General features: G+C 48.2%; 13 protein-coding genes across 13 annotated transcripts; 6 read left to right on the forward strand and 7 right to left on the reverse strand.

Annotated features, from left to right (window-relative positions):
- Positions 1-13: 13 nt before the first annotated feature.
- On the forward strand, positions 14-2,776 carry NEDG_00619 (valyl-tRNA synthetase; the record flags this gene model as incomplete). The annotated part of the gene is made up of 1 exon (XM_067688037.1): positions 14-2,776. The coding sequence occupies one exon, from the start codon at positions 14-16 to the stop codon at positions 2,774-2,776; it is 2,763 nt and encodes a 920-aa protein (XP_067544134.1).
- A 13-nt stretch (positions 2,777-2,789) lies between these two features.
- Positions 2,790-3,509, reverse strand: NEDG_00620 (uncharacterized protein; the record flags this gene model as incomplete). The annotated part of the gene is made up of 1 exon (XM_067688038.1): positions 2,790-3,509. The coding sequence occupies one exon, from the start codon at positions 3,507-3,509 to the stop codon at positions 2,790-2,792; it is 720 nt and encodes a 239-aa protein (XP_067544135.1).
- A 46-nt stretch (positions 3,510-3,555) lies between these two features.
- Positions 3,556-3,927, forward strand: NEDG_00621 (translation initiation factor 1A; the record flags this gene model as incomplete). Its single annotated transcript, XM_067688039.1, has 1 exon — positions 3,556-3,927. The coding sequence occupies one exon, from the start codon at positions 3,556-3,558 to the stop codon at positions 3,925-3,927; it is 372 nt and encodes a 123-aa protein (XP_067544136.1).
- Positions 3,928-4,147: 220 nt separating this feature from the next.
- On the reverse strand, positions 4,148-5,911 carry NEDG_00622 (uncharacterized protein; the record flags this gene model as incomplete). Its single annotated transcript, XM_067688040.1, has 1 exon — positions 4,148-5,911. One exon carries the CDS (start codon positions 5,909-5,911, stop codon positions 4,148-4,150), a length of 1,764 nt encoding a protein of 587 aa, XP_067544137.1.
- A 133-nt stretch (positions 5,912-6,044) lies between these two features.
- Positions 6,045-7,844, forward strand: NEDG_00623 (uncharacterized protein; the record flags this gene model as incomplete). The annotated part of the gene is made up of 1 exon (XM_067688041.1): positions 6,045-7,844. The coding sequence occupies one exon, from the start codon at positions 6,045-6,047 to the stop codon at positions 7,842-7,844; it is 1,800 nt and encodes a 599-aa protein (XP_067544138.1).
- A 174-nt stretch (positions 7,845-8,018) lies between these two features.
- On the reverse strand, positions 8,019-9,125 carry NEDG_00624 (SWI/SNF-related matrix-associated actin-dependent regulator of chromatin subfamily D; the record flags this gene model as incomplete). Its single annotated transcript, XM_067688042.1, has 1 exon — positions 8,019-9,125. The coding sequence occupies one exon, from the start codon at positions 9,123-9,125 to the stop codon at positions 8,019-8,021; it is 1,107 nt and encodes a 368-aa protein (XP_067544139.1).
- A 29-nt stretch (positions 9,126-9,154) lies between these two features.
- On the reverse strand, positions 9,155-10,048 carry NEDG_00625 (uncharacterized protein; the record flags this gene model as incomplete). The annotated part of the gene is made up of 1 exon (XM_067688043.1): positions 9,155-10,048. The coding sequence occupies one exon, from the start codon at positions 10,046-10,048 to the stop codon at positions 9,155-9,157; it is 894 nt and encodes a 297-aa protein (XP_067544140.1).
- Positions 10,049-10,162: 114 nt separating this feature from the next.
- Positions 10,163-12,709, reverse strand: NEDG_00626 (ubiquitin conjugation factor E4 B; the record flags this gene model as incomplete). Its single annotated transcript, XM_067688044.1, has 1 exon — positions 10,163-12,709. One exon carries the CDS (start codon positions 12,707-12,709, stop codon positions 10,163-10,165), a length of 2,547 nt encoding a protein of 848 aa, XP_067544141.1.
- A 49-nt stretch (positions 12,710-12,758) lies between these two features.
- NEDG_00627 (cell division cycle 2, cofactor of APC complex) lies at positions 12,759-13,913 on the forward strand (the record flags this gene model as incomplete). Its single annotated transcript, XM_067688045.1, has 1 exon — positions 12,759-13,913. The coding sequence occupies one exon, from the start codon at positions 12,759-12,761 to the stop codon at positions 13,911-13,913; it is 1,155 nt and encodes a 384-aa protein (XP_067544142.1).
- A 39-nt stretch (positions 13,914-13,952) lies between these two features.
- NEDG_00628 (uncharacterized protein) lies at positions 13,953-15,293 on the reverse strand (the record flags this gene model as incomplete). Its single annotated transcript, XM_067688046.1, has 1 exon — positions 13,953-15,293. The coding sequence occupies one exon, from the start codon at positions 15,291-15,293 to the stop codon at positions 13,953-13,955; it is 1,341 nt and encodes a 446-aa protein (XP_067544143.1).
- Positions 15,294-15,479: 186 nt separating this feature from the next.
- On the forward strand, positions 15,480-16,397 carry NEDG_00629 (uncharacterized protein; the record flags this gene model as incomplete). The annotated part of the gene is made up of 1 exon (XM_067688047.1): positions 15,480-16,397. The coding sequence occupies one exon, from the start codon at positions 15,480-15,482 to the stop codon at positions 16,395-16,397; it is 918 nt and encodes a 305-aa protein (XP_067544144.1).
- Positions 16,398-16,444: 47 nt separating this feature from the next.
- NEDG_00630 (peroxiredoxin (alkyl hydroperoxide reductase subunit C)) lies at positions 16,445-16,963 on the reverse strand (the record flags this gene model as incomplete). The annotated part of the gene is made up of 1 exon (XM_067688048.1): positions 16,445-16,963. One exon carries the CDS (start codon positions 16,961-16,963, stop codon positions 16,445-16,447), a length of 519 nt encoding a protein of 172 aa, XP_067544145.1.
- Positions 16,964-16,994: 31 nt separating this feature from the next.
- On the forward strand, positions 16,995-17,489 carry NEDG_00631 (uncharacterized protein; the record flags this gene model as incomplete). The annotated part of the gene is made up of 1 exon (XM_067688049.1): positions 16,995-17,489. One exon carries the CDS (start codon positions 16,995-16,997, stop codon positions 17,487-17,489), a length of 495 nt encoding a protein of 164 aa, XP_067544146.1.
- Positions 17,490-17,507: the final 18 nt, after the last annotated feature.

Raw genomic sequence — 17,507 nt, forward strand, 5'->3', positions numbered from 1 at the left:
ATTTTAAAAAAACATGGACGAAATACAAGAAGCAATTAGAACGGAAACAGATGAAAGAAAAAGGGCTAAGCTGGAGAAGAAGCTAGCAAAACTGGCCAAGTTTCTCTCAAAAGCAAAGATAGTGGCTGTGCCAAAGAAAGAAAGAAAAAAGATCGAATTTACCGAGGGAGAGGTCCTAGCACCAGGGGAGAAGAAGCGGGTGGAAAAGCTGGAGGGGCAGTTCAATCCGCTGCAGGTAGAAAATGGCTGGTTTTCGTGGTGGGAGAGTCAAGGATTCTTTACCCCGGAGTACCAGCAAAAGAAAAACAATGGACAAGTCTTCACCATAGTCCTTCCCCCGCCCAACGTGACTGGATCCCTCCACATTGGACATGCAATGATGTCAGCCATTGAGGACGTGCTGGTGCGCATGAAAAGAATGCAGGGCTACAAAACGCTGTTTCTGCCAGGGACGGACCACGCAGGTATAGCTACCCAGGTGGTGGTGGAAAAGTGCCTAGCCAAGGAGGGAGTTAGCCGGCAGGACCTTGGGCGAGACAAGTTCTTAGAGCGCGTCTGGGCCTGGAAGGAGGCGTATGGGCACCAGATAGTCAGCCAGTTCAGGCGGCTCGGGACCAGCCTGGACTTTACCCGGGAGAAGTTCACCATGGACCCGGAGCTCTCAGCGGCTGTGACTGAAGCTTTTGTGCAGTTTTACGAGCAAGGTCTTATCTACCGAGGCAGCCGGCTGGTGAACTGGTGTGCCAAGATCCAGACCACGCTAAGCGACCTGGAGGTAGACTATGCCGAGGTGCAGCCCTTTGAGAAGATCAAGACAGATGGCGGGGAGTATGCATTTGGCAGACTTTTTACGGTCAGGTACGAGATTGAAAAAGAGGGGAAAATTCAGGGCAGTGTTGAAGTATCCACGACCCGGCCAGAAACTATTTTTGGAGATGCTGCTCTGTGCGCCAACCCAAGCGACGAGAGGTACACAGCGTTTGCAGGGTCCTTTGCCGTCAACCCGCTCACCAACAAACGGATTCCCTTCGTGCTTGACGAGGCTGCCGAGATCGGGTTTGGAACGGGCGTCCTGAAAATAACGCCGGCACATGATCTGGTAGACTTTGCCGTGGGAGAAAAGCACGGCCTAGAGACCGTTAGCGTTCTTGATGAGAATAACCGAATGACCGTTGGGCCGTTCAAAGGAGAGCTACGGTTTGAGGCGCGAGAAAAAACGGCTGCGCTGCTCAAAGACCTGGGCAGACTCGTTCGGGAGGAGGGGCACGAGGGAAGAGTTCCTCTGTGCTCGCGCACGGGAGAGGTGGTTGAGCCAAGAGTTCTCCCCCAGTGGTGGATGAGGTGCGAAGGTCTGGCCAAACAAGCTCTTGAAGCGTCCGAAACGGGTAATTTAGAGATCGTACCTGAAGAAATGAAAAAAACCTGGTCTGCCTGGCTATCAGGCATCAGGGACTGGTGCCTGTCCAGGCAGCTGTGGTGGGGGCACCGCATACCCGCGTACACGGCGAACAACAAGTGGTACGTTGCACGCAGCAGGGAAGAGGCTGAGAAACAGGCAGGGTGCCCAGTGGTCCAGGAGGAAGACGTCCTGGATACATGGTTTAGTTCGGGACTGTGGCCGTTTGCGACGCTTGGCTGGCCTAACCAAACAGAAGATATCAAGACGCACTACCCAACCACCCTTCTGGAAACGGGCAAAGACATTATCTTCTTCTGGGTTGCCCGCATGGTTATGATGGGCCTGGCGCTAACGGGAACGCTTCCCTTTAAAACGGTTCTTATGCACAGCATTGTCAGAGACGCCCGGGGAGAGAAGATGAGCAAGAGCAAAGGCAACGTGATTGACCCGGTCGATGTGATTTCAGGTACGACCCTTAAAAGTTTGATTGAAAGACTTCACAGCGGCAATCTTTCAGAAGAGGAGGTGAAAAAAGCCACCAAAGCCCTTTCAGAGGAGTACCCCCAGGGAATTGAGGCGTGTGGCAGTGATGCACTGCGCTTTTCTCTTCTGGCAAGTGCTTCTTTAGGGAGAGACGTTAATCTGAGCATTGAAAAGGTCTCAAGCTGTCGAAGGTTTTGCAACAAGGTCTGGAACGGGGCCAAGTTCGCTCTGGCACAGCAGCCGCAAGAAAGCGCCAAGGCCTCAGCACTAGCCGCCTCCACCGACAGGTGGATTGAGAGCAAGCTCTCAGAAACGGTTGAAACAGTTACCAGCGCTCTGGAAAGCTACAACTTCATGAAAGCAGCCACCGAGATACAGCAGTTCTGGGTTGGCGACTTTTGCGACTTCTACTTGGAAATGTTTAAGGGCCGAAAGGACGCGGCTGGAGTTGCCACACTCCGCAAGGTTGCACGGACCTACATGGTCCTAGCCCACCCACTGCTCCCCTTTTTAACAGAAGAGATCTACCAGGCCATGAAGCATCAGTGGTCAGGTACAGATCCCAAAAAGGAAAAAGGGTTGGAGGTGGAGCCAAAACCCGAAGTGGACTGGGCAGAGTCCATCACAGTGGAGGGATACCCAGAGCCAGGACCTAGGCACAAGGACTCCGAGGCCATTGAGGGAGTAATTGAGCTTATTCGGGGCGTTCGCTCGCATGCGAGTGCTTTAGCATCATTCCAGGGCGTCGAAATTGAAAGCTCGCCAGAAACCCTGGCACTTGAAGAGTCACCTGAGATGCTTTCTCGTCTTTTGGCTACTAGGATAGAGTTCAAGACGGAAATTAAAAAAATAACGGACATTTCAGGAAAGATAAAGTTCTTTATTGCAGAATAAACTGTAAACTGGATTATGCAGTCTTTTCTGACATTGGGTGCACGGCTGCTGGCATTCTTGCTGTCAGGTATTTCTTAGCTTCAGTATATCTTTGTTTTATCGATGCAGGCACGCTTGGCGACTCTACCGTTTTGTCGATCTTAGCAACTATCTCAGTGACTGCCTTCTTCATGCTTGGGTTGGTGGTGTACTCAAACCACGCCATGCTGGCGTAGCTGACCACGGCAAACAGATCAGCGTTTCCCGTGAGAAGGTGCAGAACCAGCAGCGGCACTGAAAGAACCTCTATTTTCAGGGCTAAAACAGTGATTTGGTCCCTTTTGCTGGCAATGTTCTGAGAAGCGCCCATAAGAAGCGAGTTCTCATATAGCTTCTTGTTTTTAAGGATGTACGAGGAGAGTGAAAGACACGACATCAGCAAAAAGGGAATCATTGGAACCAGACTGCCTCTCATGGTGAGGAAAGAGCAAAAGACAAGGAAGCACCTGAAATTTCCATCTCTAAGGAGCTTTTGGATGTTAATGGCTGGGGTCTTAAAAAAGACGCACGACCCATACGAGACCATCAGGGAAAGACAGCTAAGAATGTGAAGGAATCTCTGGTTAAATCCCAGACGCATAGCTGCCTTTATAATTGACATTGAAAAAACAACGATAAAAACACCGTTCCCCCAAAACCATGCCTGTTCTAGCATGTTGTCCCTTCCAAGCGTCTGTGCATTGGTCTTCTTCATTAAACGCAAAAGAAATCCAAAATAAAAGTATCGTCTAAAATTTTTCATGAAAGGAAAGAAAAGAGGTGGTAACCGCAAGAAAGGAGGAGCAAACGATCCCATGGTTTTTATGGAGGATGGAGAAACCATCTATGGACAAGTTGTAGCTGCCCTGGGATCGTCCAGGTTTGAGGTTCTCTGCATAGACGCAGTCTCCCGAAAGTGCCAAATTAGAGGTAGCATGCACAAAACAGTCTGGATACAGGCCAACGACATTGTTTTGGTCTGTCTCAGGAACGACCAGAAAGACACCGGGGATATTTGCAAAAAGTACTATCCCTCCGAGGTTAAAATACTTAGAGAAAACAATCTTATCCCTGAAAACTTCAGACAGGATGCAGAGGACAACCAGGCAGAGTTTGAGTTCCAGCGTATCTAGGGACAAGACTGGCATTAAAAGCTGCTGAAGAATTTGATTGTTCAAGATTCGATTGTTGGAAGAATTTGATTGGTTAAAAATTTTCAGGGCTAAGGTCTAAGGTTAAGTCAAAATTATCCCGAGCTGTCCCAAACTGTCCCGAGCTGTCCCGAGCTAACCCAAACACCAACTAGAATAAATAGCCTGTGCTCCAAGGTAGGTTGAGGTGAAAGGTTTATGTTTATTTCCCAGGAGTGGGAAGGATTTGGACCGGTTTTAACGTGCCAACGATGGAAGGTTCGATAATAATAGCGTAGCTCCCCGGGGCAACGACACACACGATGCCAACCAGTGCGTGGTTAAACCACTGCCTGCACTTTGGGTTTGGGCACATGTGTAGCATGTCCCTGTTCTGGGTGTCTTGGAGGACGTGTCTCTGCAGGCAGTAGCTGCAAGAAAAGTCTCCACACCCAAGCAAGCGAACGAAACCAGGTTCCCCTGTGGCGACACCTGTCTTGCCTAGTGGCTGCTCACACAGTTGGCAAGGTAGGTTTTGAGAGATGTAGCTAGTTAGCTCAGATAGCTTAGAGGCTAGCAGGTGGGCATTTGAATGCCCTGTGAGACCAAATGTGCTGATTAGCATTTGTTGGAGGGCGGGAAGCGTGTCTGGGTGGAGCAGTTCGACCGGAATGGTAAGAACATCAACCCGATCGGTTTTGCAGGAAAGTACGGTATTAGATTCAGGCCGGTTGTCCGAGTCAGGGCGGTAAATGTCCCACTCGCCCTGGTCAGTTTGGAAGGTTCTAAGATGAGGGAAGTCTTTGAAATGGATCTGGCTGGTGTTGCGGAGATTTTCCACGTCTTCCGCGGAAGTGGTGTGATAGAACTGGATGGTCGTTATGCCTCCAAACCACTTACTGATCCACAATATTTGGACATTGATGACTTCAACGGTCAGGGTCTGGATCTGGATCGGCCTCTGGGGGCACTGGCGGGGGAAGATGGCGATTTTGGTAACCTGCATATTTTTAGAGTAGGTGCTGTCTTTTGGGTCGGGCAGCAACCTAGACTCCTTGGGACCAAGCACTGGGTGGATGTTTATATTGGAGGCGCGTATTTGTTTCAGGGCAACATACATTATCTTCTCAAGGATCCATTGGGAGACATTGAAAGACTTGGTAACGACTCGGGCAAGACCTATAGCTATGGTGGGGCTTAACCAGACACTATGCTGGGATAGTTGGGAAATGGCCAGGTAGTCAATAGATACTTTTTCAGTGAACATCTTGGTTTCCAGGCTTTCTAGATTTGGTAGCTGACCAAATTTCAAGATCTCCATGTAGTCGTGGGCATAATAGTCCAAAAAGGAAAGAGATCTAACGTTACTGCACTGGACATTAATGCTGTAGGGGTAGTTTAGTAACTCTGAAGAGAGAATAAAGTTTATGATCAGCTCACTCACGCCAAAGAACACCACGTGGGTGGTGGTTATGGTTCGGATTGGAATGGTAAAGGGGTTGGTGTCGGCGCGGATTTCGGCGATTAGGTCATTTTGGTAACTTTCCGTTTCTAACAAAAGATCTTTAAAGGTAAGAAACCGTATCGAACACTGACCAATTAACTGGAGAATTCTTTTGAGAACCCTCCAGTTGTTGTAGGGCAACTGGTTGGTGGTGACAGCGGTGCCTCGGAGGGAGAGTGTAAAAAAAGCCATGTTATTCACTAGTTTGGGGGGTAACTGTTCCTCTGTATACCATGCAAGATCTATCTTGCATACGATGTTTTGACTGTCGTGACCAATTATTTTATCAATTACCCCATCTTTAACCCCAGTAGTCCGAAAGAATGCGATTGTATCCTCAATAACCTTCTCCCCATTCGAGGGCACAGCACCCATGCGGATATCTGCCTTGTTGTTCTTGGTAGCAGTTGCTGCTTTTAGATACAGCCAAAGAACCACCACCCAGTATCGTCTATGTAGATGTGTAGTTGCCTCGTATCTCATCTTTAGGAAAAAAGCTTTATCCTTATATTTCCATGATCATCTGGTTTTCCTATCTTTCTATCTTTCATGTCATAACAAAAAATCATAGATTGAAATGCAAGGTGTATAAAGATAAAAATTTGTAAGACTTGCAATGAAACAAAATCTTGGAAGAGAAACATTCCGAAAAATCAGAAAAATCGAGACACCGCATCGAGGCATATGCTCCGTGGCCATTCTGGTGGCTATGGTCTGTCTGGCAAAGAGTGCATGCTGCCACGGATACGGTGATCCGGGCGATTGCCACACCTCAGGCGACTTCACTGTCAAGTTTCTTACCTTTTTCAACTTGGCAATGTATGGATCAATCCTGCGCCTGGCCTCCGGGGGCACCAGAGACCAAAGGCCTCTCATTGAGCAGGCCCAGGGGTTTATTCGCGGTGTTTTCAAGTTTTTCCTTTTTAAGGCAGAAGATGTGCCGAAAAACTGTGGAGGCGTTACTTTTGAGGGGTCAGACATTCTATTCGTTGGGCACCCAAAGACTGCCAAATGCTCTTCTAATGTTGATCAGCTGGGCGTGCTTCACTCTGTGTCTGCAGTGCTGGAGATCTTTGAAGCAACCAAGCGCCTCAAAAGCTTTAGTGTGGAAGACTTCCACTATGCGGTCTCCTATCAAAACCCAACGCCTATCTTTGACTACACTAAGACCTACATGCTAAACAGCGACAATGTCCAGTTTACACGGTGCTCGGAATGGATGCTTGGGTGGCTACTGAAAAGGCTGGTTATTAACAACCAGCAGATCAAAAACCTGGCAATTACACATTGTGAGGGCGTCACCAACCTTGGGTTCTTCGATGAGATCTATGCAACCAACATTGATTGTTTAGTACTGAGTGATCTTCCCAAACTCAACAAATTTGATCTAATGTTTGTTGTTAATCAGTACACGCCAACAATTAACAGTCTATTGGTAAGTGACGTTCGAACTAACCTGAGTGTGCCTAAAAAGGTGCTGGTTGGATGGGCCAGCCAGATCAAACTACTGGCTCAGATGCCGCTGGAGCTACTCGACCAGTTTTTAAGCAACAGGAGCACGCCTTTTGTCGCCCAAACGGTTATGGCACACGATATCTTTGAACAAGACTTTGATGACATCTTCAAAGTTAACCTAATGCCTGACAAAAAAGCACTGGCCACCAACATCATCATTGAGTACAACCGACCTACCAAGCGAAACCATAGCCCTGACGAAAGACCTTTAACTGTTCGGACTCTTTGTAACCTCGCTCTGTGGATGGAGAGCCGGTTTGCTTCCCCGGTGAGCCTTACCATAAATGCCGATAAGATCGACTGGCGTCTTAGTCGGCTTGCAGAAAAATCTTACCTGAACCTTTTTAAACTGCCATCACTGAAAACGTTCCAGGTTGGCCATCTTTCCTTCAAGCTTGGCCAAAGAGACAACTCAGACGATCCTTTCTTCAGCGCCGCCACCAAAAAACCCCGCCACGGGTTGTTGCGCATCAAAAGAGCACTACTTGCAAACCACGCAGACCATGCAGAGATAGGAGGCCGGGTTAAAGATTTTGAAGATGAACTTAAGGAGCATGCCATGTCTCCGCCCGAAACAAGCTTTATGGAAGCTTTTAGCTCCTTGACCGTTACTGGCCCTGCCGACCCCTTAATCTGTACCCAGTGCAAGCAGTGCTTGAGTGCCAAGTCTACCGACCGGTACATCAACATTCTCAGCTGTGGCCACGCTTTCTGCTCGTGCTGTCTCAATAGCTGGACCTCGGAGAACCCTGACCCCGAGAACCCTGAAAACCCCAGCTATTCACCCTGTCCTGCGTGTTCGGCGGTGTTCAACTACCAAACAGAGTACTGTCTCGAGCGGGACTGCTATGGAAAGTTCGTGATAAAAGAGGTTGTGCAAGCACCTCGTCCGAACACTTAGCAGCCCCTCTTCCCTCCACACCGCCTACACTCTTTATTACCAAATATACCAGCTAATTATTACCAGATATAGTAATTAGCGGTGTCATTCCCAAAATTAAAATAAAGAATAGTAGGACTTGTATTGCAGTTGATTGTGAAAGGACGAATGCTCTTCTAAAAGACACGCGCTCTTCTATTTATAGTTTTGCAGTAGCTGGTAGACACTTTCTTGGATTTCCTTCTGAACGTAAAACCCGTCATCTACCTCATACAGATCGTCTGAAATGAGGTGGAGAGCTTTGGAGCTTTCAAGGATCCAGCTGGTGATAAACCTCTTGGGGTCGGCAATGAAAGACTCCAGCGCCGCAATGCTTTCGCTCTGTTTGGCGATTCTTATCTGTATATCACTGATTTTCTTATCTAAGATAGCTATTTTTGGTGCATCTGAGTAGGCATACTCTTTGTTAGCTTGTTCTAGCTCGACCGTTATGTCATACGCTGCATGTGTCTTAGTTCCCGGAGTGACTGGAATGTCAAAGTCAATTGTTATCATGTCAAGGGGACTGATAAACTCATCCAACCGCTCAATTATTTCTCTAAAACTTATCTCCTGAACCTTAAAAACGCTTTGGAAGACGTCATTGCAAATAATGTTTTTCAGGTGCTTGGTGTCCCTCATTTTCTGTGCTGTGATGTACTTCCAGATTCCCAGAAGAATCACCGGCTTAGATCCAGCGCTCACCCCAATGGCTTCAGCTAGGTCTTTACAGACAGAAAATGACCCGGCCTGGCTGATAAAACTAAGAAACACCGTGCCTCTTTCTGAGAGACACTTGGTTTTTATCTCCCACTCCGTTGTTTTTGTTGCAGTATCGGAATTGTGCCACTCAAAAAAGTTATTTCCTTTTTCGGAAAGAGTGCATCGCTCACCTGCTAAACCCCTGCTAAAGCCCTCCTCAGCCTTTGAAACCCCCAGACAGCTGCCGCCACCCCGCCCTGACCCCACAATTGGAGACATGTGCACCAGAAGCTTGCTAATAGCCGACCCCAAAGGACGCGCTTCAAAGATGCTTCCCCCATCCTCAGCTTCCGTCTTTATTTTGCCACCAACAAGGAGAAAGAGCCCCCCCTCAGAGTTTCTCTCAATGGCTAGGTTTATACGTACAGTGCTTAGTTTCTTTATCTTTTTGAAATGTGCCTCTTCAACCGACATTTTCTTTTTTGTTATTGCCTGGTCAAGCCTTTTCTCAGTTACTAAAAGTGACTGAAAAAGTGACATAAGCCTCTCACTGCGCTCCATAAAAACAAAAAATAAACTTTCCAAATAAATCAGAAAGACTCGTGGCAGCCTTTGAGAACAAACAGGTGTCCCTCTTTGTGGGCCAGCTGTCTTAGAACGTAAAAGAAGCTTTCTTCTGGATCAGACAGCTCTTTCGCGGTAATGGAAAGAGTGACCCTCTCGTTCTCCACCACGAAGCGTGACATAATCCCTTGAAAGATTTCTCTCATGTCGTTAAAGTACTCGGCTCTGAGGATGTACCTTCCAAACGTCTTGGTTGCTAGCGACTCAAGAGCTTTTCTTATCACGTCAGTGGTGGCCTCTGGGAAGATTTCTTTCAGCACCGAGACATTAACCACCCGAGCGTTGTAGATGACTTTTTGGATGGCAGCTAGGGGGGTTTGTGGGCGTGGCTGCCGGGTGGTGGCTGGCGGTGCGCTGGCGACCTGGTCCTGGTGTAAAATAGATAATTGCCTGTCCTGGTTTACGGCGTATGTTTTCCACTCTTCCTTGTTAAGTTTATCTATTACGTTGTTCGGGTTTTTCATTCTGTTTTCAAGCTCTTCCTGGGTCTCGTTGAGAGCGAAGCCTCGCTCTTTCTCTTTTCTTTCGGCCTTTTTCAGTGTTTCTGGGGTGTCTTTAAGCACAGGTCTTAGTTGAATGATCTGGTCAACCTTTTTTCCGTGGAGTGTCTTCCCTGATAGACTGAGGACGTAGTACTGGCTGAGCGTTTTTGAGGCATTTCCCTTCATGGTGACTCTTTTGCCGCTAACCCAGACGTCTGCTTCAGCGTATGTGTCCTGGTTCTTGGTTTTTAGCGAGGTTACTTCGGGTAGCTTCTCAAGTAGAGGGAACTGTGCCACCATAAGTTCAGAAGCTGTATTGAGCACGACGTTGTATTGGTACGTCTCTGGGTGGGTGCGTGTCTCTGGGTGGGTGCTCATGTGAAATAAAATTTAGTTCGGGTTTTGGGCTTTCGGGCTTTCGAGGTTTCGGGCTTTGAGCTTTCCGAAGGACCCGAGACAACCCTGCTGGTCCACATAAAACAGCCCAGTTATTTATTGCGTGGCTTTGTGCTGGTGGATAAAGGCACTGATTCTATCTTTTAGCTCTGGATCATCAATGATGTCGGTGGCAGTTAATGGCTCTCTGGTGAATGGGTCAATTGGGTCGTTTAGTAGGATCATGGTGGCGGTGGCTCGGTCTACCCTGGTGTTGCTTGTTTTGAGAATGACTGGGTTGCACATTGGCGCAAAAGTGAGGGGGTCAATGAACTCTTCGGGAAAGTCGATCTGTTCCTCCTGGACCTGGACGTTTTCAACTCTCTGGAGGAAAAGAGTGCACTGCGCAGTCTCTCCCTGGGTCAGTGTTCTTCTCATCACGCATATCTCTACAGCCTTCTTAAAAAGCTCGGGTTTGAACATTCCGTTATCTTGAACAACCGCTTTGGCAAAAATCGGGTATTTGAGTGCAATATACATCTGCAGCCTGGCCGCAAGGTGGTTTTTGGCCCGGAACGTGCACCTGTCCTTGCTCCGCACAACCAAGTCCTTGGCTTTGTTCCCCGCTAGTGAGATGAGCGAGGAGTTGAGCATTGACACAAACTGCGGGAGCACCATTGAAGAGAGGAACACTTTGGGGACCTGCACCAGCAACGTCTGGACAAAGGGTTCTGTGCTGCTTACCACGGTGGTGTAGAGATTGGCTATTTCAATGGCCTGCTCAAGCCCGGTTAAAAGCTCTTCTTTTTCGTCTTCAGGTGCGGTATCTAGGATTTTTTCAATCCGCGCTGTTTTTTTCAGCTCTTCAAAGACTCTTTCCTGTGAGTCTGCTAAAAAAGAGATCAGGTGGAGTAAAAAGCTGGTTTTGAGGTCAAGGTGTCCCTCCTTGGGGGAGGCAAGCTCTTCTAGGAACAGGTGCTTGATTTGGTGGCTGTACTGGAAGGTTTTGAGCAGCGCGCTAAAAATGAGCGTTAGCCGGTACCTTTCCTCCATGCGCTCGTGCGTCTGCCTAATCGTTGTCTGTACCTCGATGTAGAAGTTGATCAGAGACAGTGCCAGCTCGGGAATCCACGGGAGGTAGTGGGTGTAGACAAGGATGACCTGCACTGCCAGCTGTTTGTAGTTAACGTTAATCTTTGGGTGCGCCAGGAGCTTGGCGCAGAAGGTGGTGTATCTTATGGTTACGCGCTCGTCGGAGATTTTGGTTCGGCTGTTTTCAATGTAGACCTCTTCCTGGGTGGAGCCCAGCACAAGCATTAGCACCCCTTCAATGAAGACCACCGGCATTTGAGCAAACTCGTCTCCTTTCATTATATGCTGGATGAAGGCTATGCAAAAGACTGAAAACTCTGACTCATTGTTCACTGCCTCACTGTTCCCCCAGATACTGGTCAGGTAATGAATCCGCGAGGAAACAATCTCGACCTCCAGTTTGGCCTGGGCAGCTTTGGGGCTGCCTCTTCTTTCAAGGTACCCTAGGTGCTGTTTCAGGCGGGTGAGGGTTTCTCCCTCTTCTTTCAGGCGCTCGCCCAGTGGGAGGTAGCTGATAAGGTTGATCAGAAGTTTTCCATAAAAAAGCGTCGTAACAAATTTTTCAGGTATTTCCTGTTCGGGCTTGTTTGGCTCTACATGCCCACTGATCGTGTCAAAAGAAGTAAAATCTACCTGGGAGCATCGCTGGACAAAGGACATGGGCATGTCTAGAGCTTTTTGCCGGTCGTGGACGACTGGGAGCATAAACTTAGCTAGAACGTTTGAGAGGTTGATAGCGTACCCGTCGTTGACCACGCTCGCCTCGTTGTAGGTAGCTTTTCTCCGCTCTTTGTTTGCTTCGTATGTGTAAAAGACATACTCTGTAAACCTCTGCTTTACTTCAGCATCTTTTAGGATGAGTGCTTTGATGAGAAGGTACATTTCGTCAGCTATTCTGTTCATGCTTGTTTTGAACACCTCTTTCAGCGCCTTGACCTCCTGTGGCTGCTTCTGAACAAAGTCGTAGCAGACCTTTTGGTTGTACTTTGGGAAGCTTTCCATTGCTGCCCGAAAGAAAGGAAGCGTCTGGTGGTCTAAAAGGTTAAAGTGCCTGCGCATATGCTTTTCTGCCCCATCAAACTCTTGGGCGGGCATCCCCCAAACACTTCTTTTTCTAAACACCTCCACCGCCCCGGGAATGCTTGCTAGTGCTCTTATCGTTTGAATGTGCCCAACCGCGTTCTTCATGTTTGTTATGCCTGTGGTGGTGATATTTCCTAATATGTAGACAGTTATTAGCAAAATCTTATCAAATGAGTCATCGTCTCCATATGTGGAAAGCAGCGTGAAAAAAGACAGGCCACCACTGTTTTCCTTGGCCAGCAGAAAGAAGACGAAGTTCTTGTTTTCCTCTACAGCAAAAAAAGTGCTTGGCTCAAGCACAACCAGCGCAGTGTACCTCACTAGCATCTCGGTGACTTCGTCGCTAAGAAAGAGCTTCTTTTCCTCTATTTTTCTAAAAACCTTCAAAAGCTCCTTGACAGCCTTAGACACCGTTTCCTCCTTCTGTAAACACCTTATAAACCTCTCGTCTGTGAGAATGGCTCCATCCCTTAATGCATCCTCTATCATAAATAAAGGGAAAAAATTCCAATATACGCTGTTTATTTTTTATTTCACTATGGATCATCGAGAGCTAGATGATCTTTGGGATGTCCCCCTCCTCTCCACCATAGAGCCAAGATATGCCCGGGTCAAAAAAGAGAAGAAAATCCAGGAGAGGTTTCATCTGACTGAGGAGAGAAAGCGGCCTCTGGGCTTTCCTAATCCAGTCTTTTTTAGCGGAAGGCTGGCAGTTGAGCCGCGGCGAGAGAGGCTGGCAAAGAGACCGCTTGCAAAAAGTCCATTTCGGGTTCTAGACGCGCCTTCTATTCTTAATGACTATTACCTGAACCTTCTTGACTGGGGGCCCAAGGATGTGGTGGCGCTTGGTCTGAGCGACCATCTTTACATGTGGGACGCGCATACCAAGAGTGTAACCCACCTAGCCAGTGCGTCCGCCAACAACTACATTTCCGGGGTGTCTTTCTCCAGGGATGGAACGCTTGCAGCGGGGATGTCCGATGGTATAGTGGAGATCTATGACCCGGAAAAGGGGCTGGTGTGCACCCTTCCGCAGAGAAACTGTCGGACGCCTTCTATTTCGTGGGGCCCGGGGATGGTTTCTGTTGGGGCCAAAGATGGCAGCATTTTCAACTATGACGTCAGGTCAGGCGAGCACGTTTCAAGCTTTCTCTCGCACACCCAGGAGGTGTGCGGTCTTAAATGGGACGCCGATGGTGTCTATCTAGCGAGCGGTGCCAATGACAACACCGTTTGTGTCTGGCGAGCCGGGTGTGTGCGGCCCAAGGTCCGGTTTGAGGAGCACACGGCTGCTGTGCGGGCCGTGGCCTGGTGTCCGTGGAAGAAGGGCGTCCTGTCAACCGGGGGGGGGACCGGGGACAGGACCATCAAAACGTGGGACGTGGAGCAGGGAAGTTGTTTAGACAGCTTGGACACGGGCTCACAGGTGTGTAGCATTGTGTTTAGCGAAAGGTACAAAGAAATCATCACCACGCACGGGTACAGCGACAACAACATTTGTGTGTGGAAGTTTTGCAGCATGCGAAAGATAGGAGAAATGAAGGGACATACAGATAGAGTGCTGTTCAGTGCGCTCTCCCCCGGCGGAGACGTGCTGGCAACATGCGCAGCAGATGAAAACCTGAATTTTTGGGTGCTTTTTGATCAAAATGTAGATAGAGCAAGTCCAGGAGAGACTGTTGTATTAAGATAGCGCAATAAATAGCCGTTTGCTAAATGCTTTTATTGCTGATTATAGGAAAGCCTTCCACTGCGAGATAGCAGCTGTGAAAAGCCGGGGGTGATAGTAAAAAGTCTGGGCATTATTTAGGAAAACCCTGAAAAGGTGGCACTGGAGAATGCCTGCGCCCAGGAGAAGTGCCTGCCAGGAGAGAACGCCCAGGGCATGCCAGGGGCCCAGGCTGCTAAGTCCCGGCCCAACCTTTCGCCACTTTTCAACCAGGAGGTACCCGGTGTGCGCCACAAATGCCATGTAAAGCACCTCGCAAGCAGTGAAGAGAGCTGCTGGGGTGTTTACCCGGGAGAAGACGACCTGGAGGAGGGTCTGCGCCAGCCCCAGGGCAAATGGAAGGAGCGTGGTGATGTTTAAAAGATCGGTGGCTGCTAAAAGGGTGTTGCACCCGTTGTCCGGGGTGAGATACCTTTTTCCTGGGGTCTTACACACCGTTACGTTGACAGCTGCAACAGCGGCCAGGAGAAAAGACAGAAGAAGAAGCGAGCCAACAGCAGAGACGAAAAGAGGGAGCGCCGCCTGCTTAGAACACTTTTCCTCAAAGAAGGAGCGGACTAGAGCACTTGCCCAAACTCCTTTAACCCGAGCACTGTTTGCCTGCATCATAACAAGCGGCGCAATGCCTAGGAAAAGAGAGACCTTGGAGAAAAGGATGTTCTTAACACACAGCACTTGCCTGGCAACGGCCCGGGCCATTCTAACTACCACAAATCGAGAGGATGCTTTTTTAGCACCAAGCTGTCTGGCTTTCTTTTTTTTCTGGGTCTTTGTCTGGGTCTTTGTCTTTGTCTGGGCCTTTTGTTTGTTGGTTGGTTTCTGTGCAGAAACAGTGGTGCACTCTGTTTTTTTTGTAAGGGTTGTCTGTGGATCTGAAAAAACAATTTCCGAATCATCAGACTCGTCAAAATCAGCTGCAGACTTTCTGAACAGTGGGTTGTGTTCTTCGGTTTCGGTTTCAGCATCAGGTACAGGTGCTGGGCCAACTTCGGGAACAGCCACCAGTGTTTCAGGTTCGGAGGACCTTCCACAAGCTTCTTCGGGGGGAGGGAGGTGCGCCGAGACAAGTTCTGGCTCGGGAATGCCTGGCTGAGGCACATCTACCTCCTCGGTGGAGTAGGACTCGGGCAGGGAGTCGCTTCCAAGATCGGGCAGTGTGGCCCAGCATTCAGCTTCTTCTTTTTTTTTCAGGTAGGTGGCTGATGCCATCTCATCAAGTGTAAAAACAGGAGATAAGCTATCCTCTACCTCGCTGCTCTGTTTTTCACTTCGGTCTTTCTCCAAGGACTCTGGTTGAACAGATACCTCCTTCTTCCTCTGGAACAAGTATTTGATCATTTGCATATGTTTTTGTTGCTCAGGGTTTTATGTCACACAGACCAGATAACCACAGCAAACAAACAGACTCGAACAATAAACAATGCAGGCATCTCCACCAAGCAGGCATTGAAAATTTTGCAAATACTCCTACCCTTTATGGTCATCACCTAATCCAGACTTATATCTAAGTTTGGTTTCTTTATTTTTTGAATGAGTCTTTTAGATGAAGCATCCGCCAGAGTGCTTAAGCTAGGCATGTCCCTGGTTATTGGATGCGTTCTTCTTTTACTTGGTATATTTCAGATACTCGCACTCCCCATTACATACACCAACCCATACGCCATGGAACGAACGATGAACGTCTTCAATCGATTTTTTGTCTGGTTGCTTATGTATACACTAGCCATTGGAAACAAAGACCTTTTCCAATTCTGTGCCATGGAGAACAACCAACTGATTCCCTTCAAAGAACCAACCACAAACACCTCCTTCATCCTTCTCTCCAACCACATCTGTGCACTAGACACCATCATTACCGGAGCAATAAGCGAGTTTCTCTTACACACAAACACCAGGTACATCTCAAAAGAGTCAGTAAAATGGGTGCCTGTCATTGGGTGGTCTGCCTGCCTGTCAAACTACCTGCTCATTAAGAGAGACTGGGCAAAGGATGCCGAAAGAATCAGAAGGTGGTGTGAAGGCATTCGGCAGCGCACGAACAAAACCCTGGTGATCTACCCCGAAGGAACCAGGGCTACACCTAGCAAAATAGCACAGTCAAACGAGTACGCCAAGAAGAAAAACCTCCCAGTGCTCAAACACATGCTTCTTCCACGGACTAAAGGCTTCAAAGCGTGCCTGGAGCACCTTGCAAGCTCTTCTTTCACCCAGGTGCTTCATGCAACCATTGTTTATGTGGAGAACGGCGCAGGGAAAGAGTCTCCGTCCATTTTGGCATCCTTCACCAAAAGAGTCCCTGGAAGCTTCATTGTTGTTCTGTCCACAGAGGCCATCTCAGACATATCCTCGCCAGAAGAGTACCTCATTGATGCATTCAAGAAAAAAGACCAACTAATTGAAACAATCCTATCCCGAACCAGCCCAACCAAAACCCACAGCCATACCTGACCACACCGCACCCATACCTGAACCTTATTAGAGCACCAGCCCACCGTTTATTGACCATCCCACTCAAACGGACACACGGCCCCATTCTTTTGGTTGAATTTAAGGGCTTTGACAACTCTGAGGGTTTCTCTGGACGACCGGCCAATTGGGTCGGCGTGTATGACCTCATAAACAACAACCCCATCCTGTGCGATAATGGTGGCTCGATGGGAGAAGCCTTCCTCCTCCAGGTAGATTCCAAGATGCCTGGAAAGCTGTCCAGACTTGTCGGACAGCAGGGGAAGGGTGTTCTCAAAGATACCACCATTCTTCATCTCTGCCCAGGCCTTGTGGGAGTAAACACTGTCACAGGAGATCAGAAGAATATCTGTGCCCTCCTCCTCAAAGGATTTTCTGCACTTGCTGAAGCCAATGATCTCAGTAGGACAGACAAAGGTAAAGTCCAAAGGATAGAAAACAAGAACCACCGTTTTTTTACCGTAAGCAGAAAGATCAATCTCAACGATTTTGCCATCTACATAGGCTTGGAGCTTAAACTCACCAATGCTTTGGCCAATGAGGGTCATAAAAAGTAAATTTTTGCATCCCTATCCTTATATGGCTGCAGAGAACATGCTCTACTCTGAAGAAATCAGCCACCCACTCAACCCAGCCAAAGACATCCTTGTTTTTGAAAAGCACATTAAAAGATGCTACGATATGGAAACAAGAAGAAGGATTGTTTACTTTGTTATCTTAACCAGCTCTATTGCCGTCTTCATTCTCTATGTCACCCGGCAAATATTCACAGCACTCTGGGACGTTTCGCTAGTCTCCCCCGTTTCTATTTCGGTACTTATGTACCGGATCTACCTTAAAATGCTGGGAACAATCGTTTTTATCTCGTACGTTTTTTTGAGGCTCCTTCGCCGGTCAACGTCTATCACCAAGGCAATGACCCAGCAACTGAAACTTCTGAACATCCATTTTAGGAACCAAAAACTCTTTCTTTGTGAGATAAAAACCCCCCAAAAGATAAAGCAAAGCCTTAGCATCTTTCGGGAGGAGGAGCAGAAGCGAAGAGTCTACATCTCAAAACAGGAAAAGCTGTAAATATTTTATTCTTTTTAC

The sequence above is a fragment of the Nematocida displodere genome (assembly GCF_001642395.1).
Source record: "Nematocida displodere strain JUm2807 chromosome Unknown 2, whole genome shotgun sequence".
Taxonomy (NCBI): Eukaryota; Fungi; Microsporidia; genus Nematocida; species Nematocida displodere.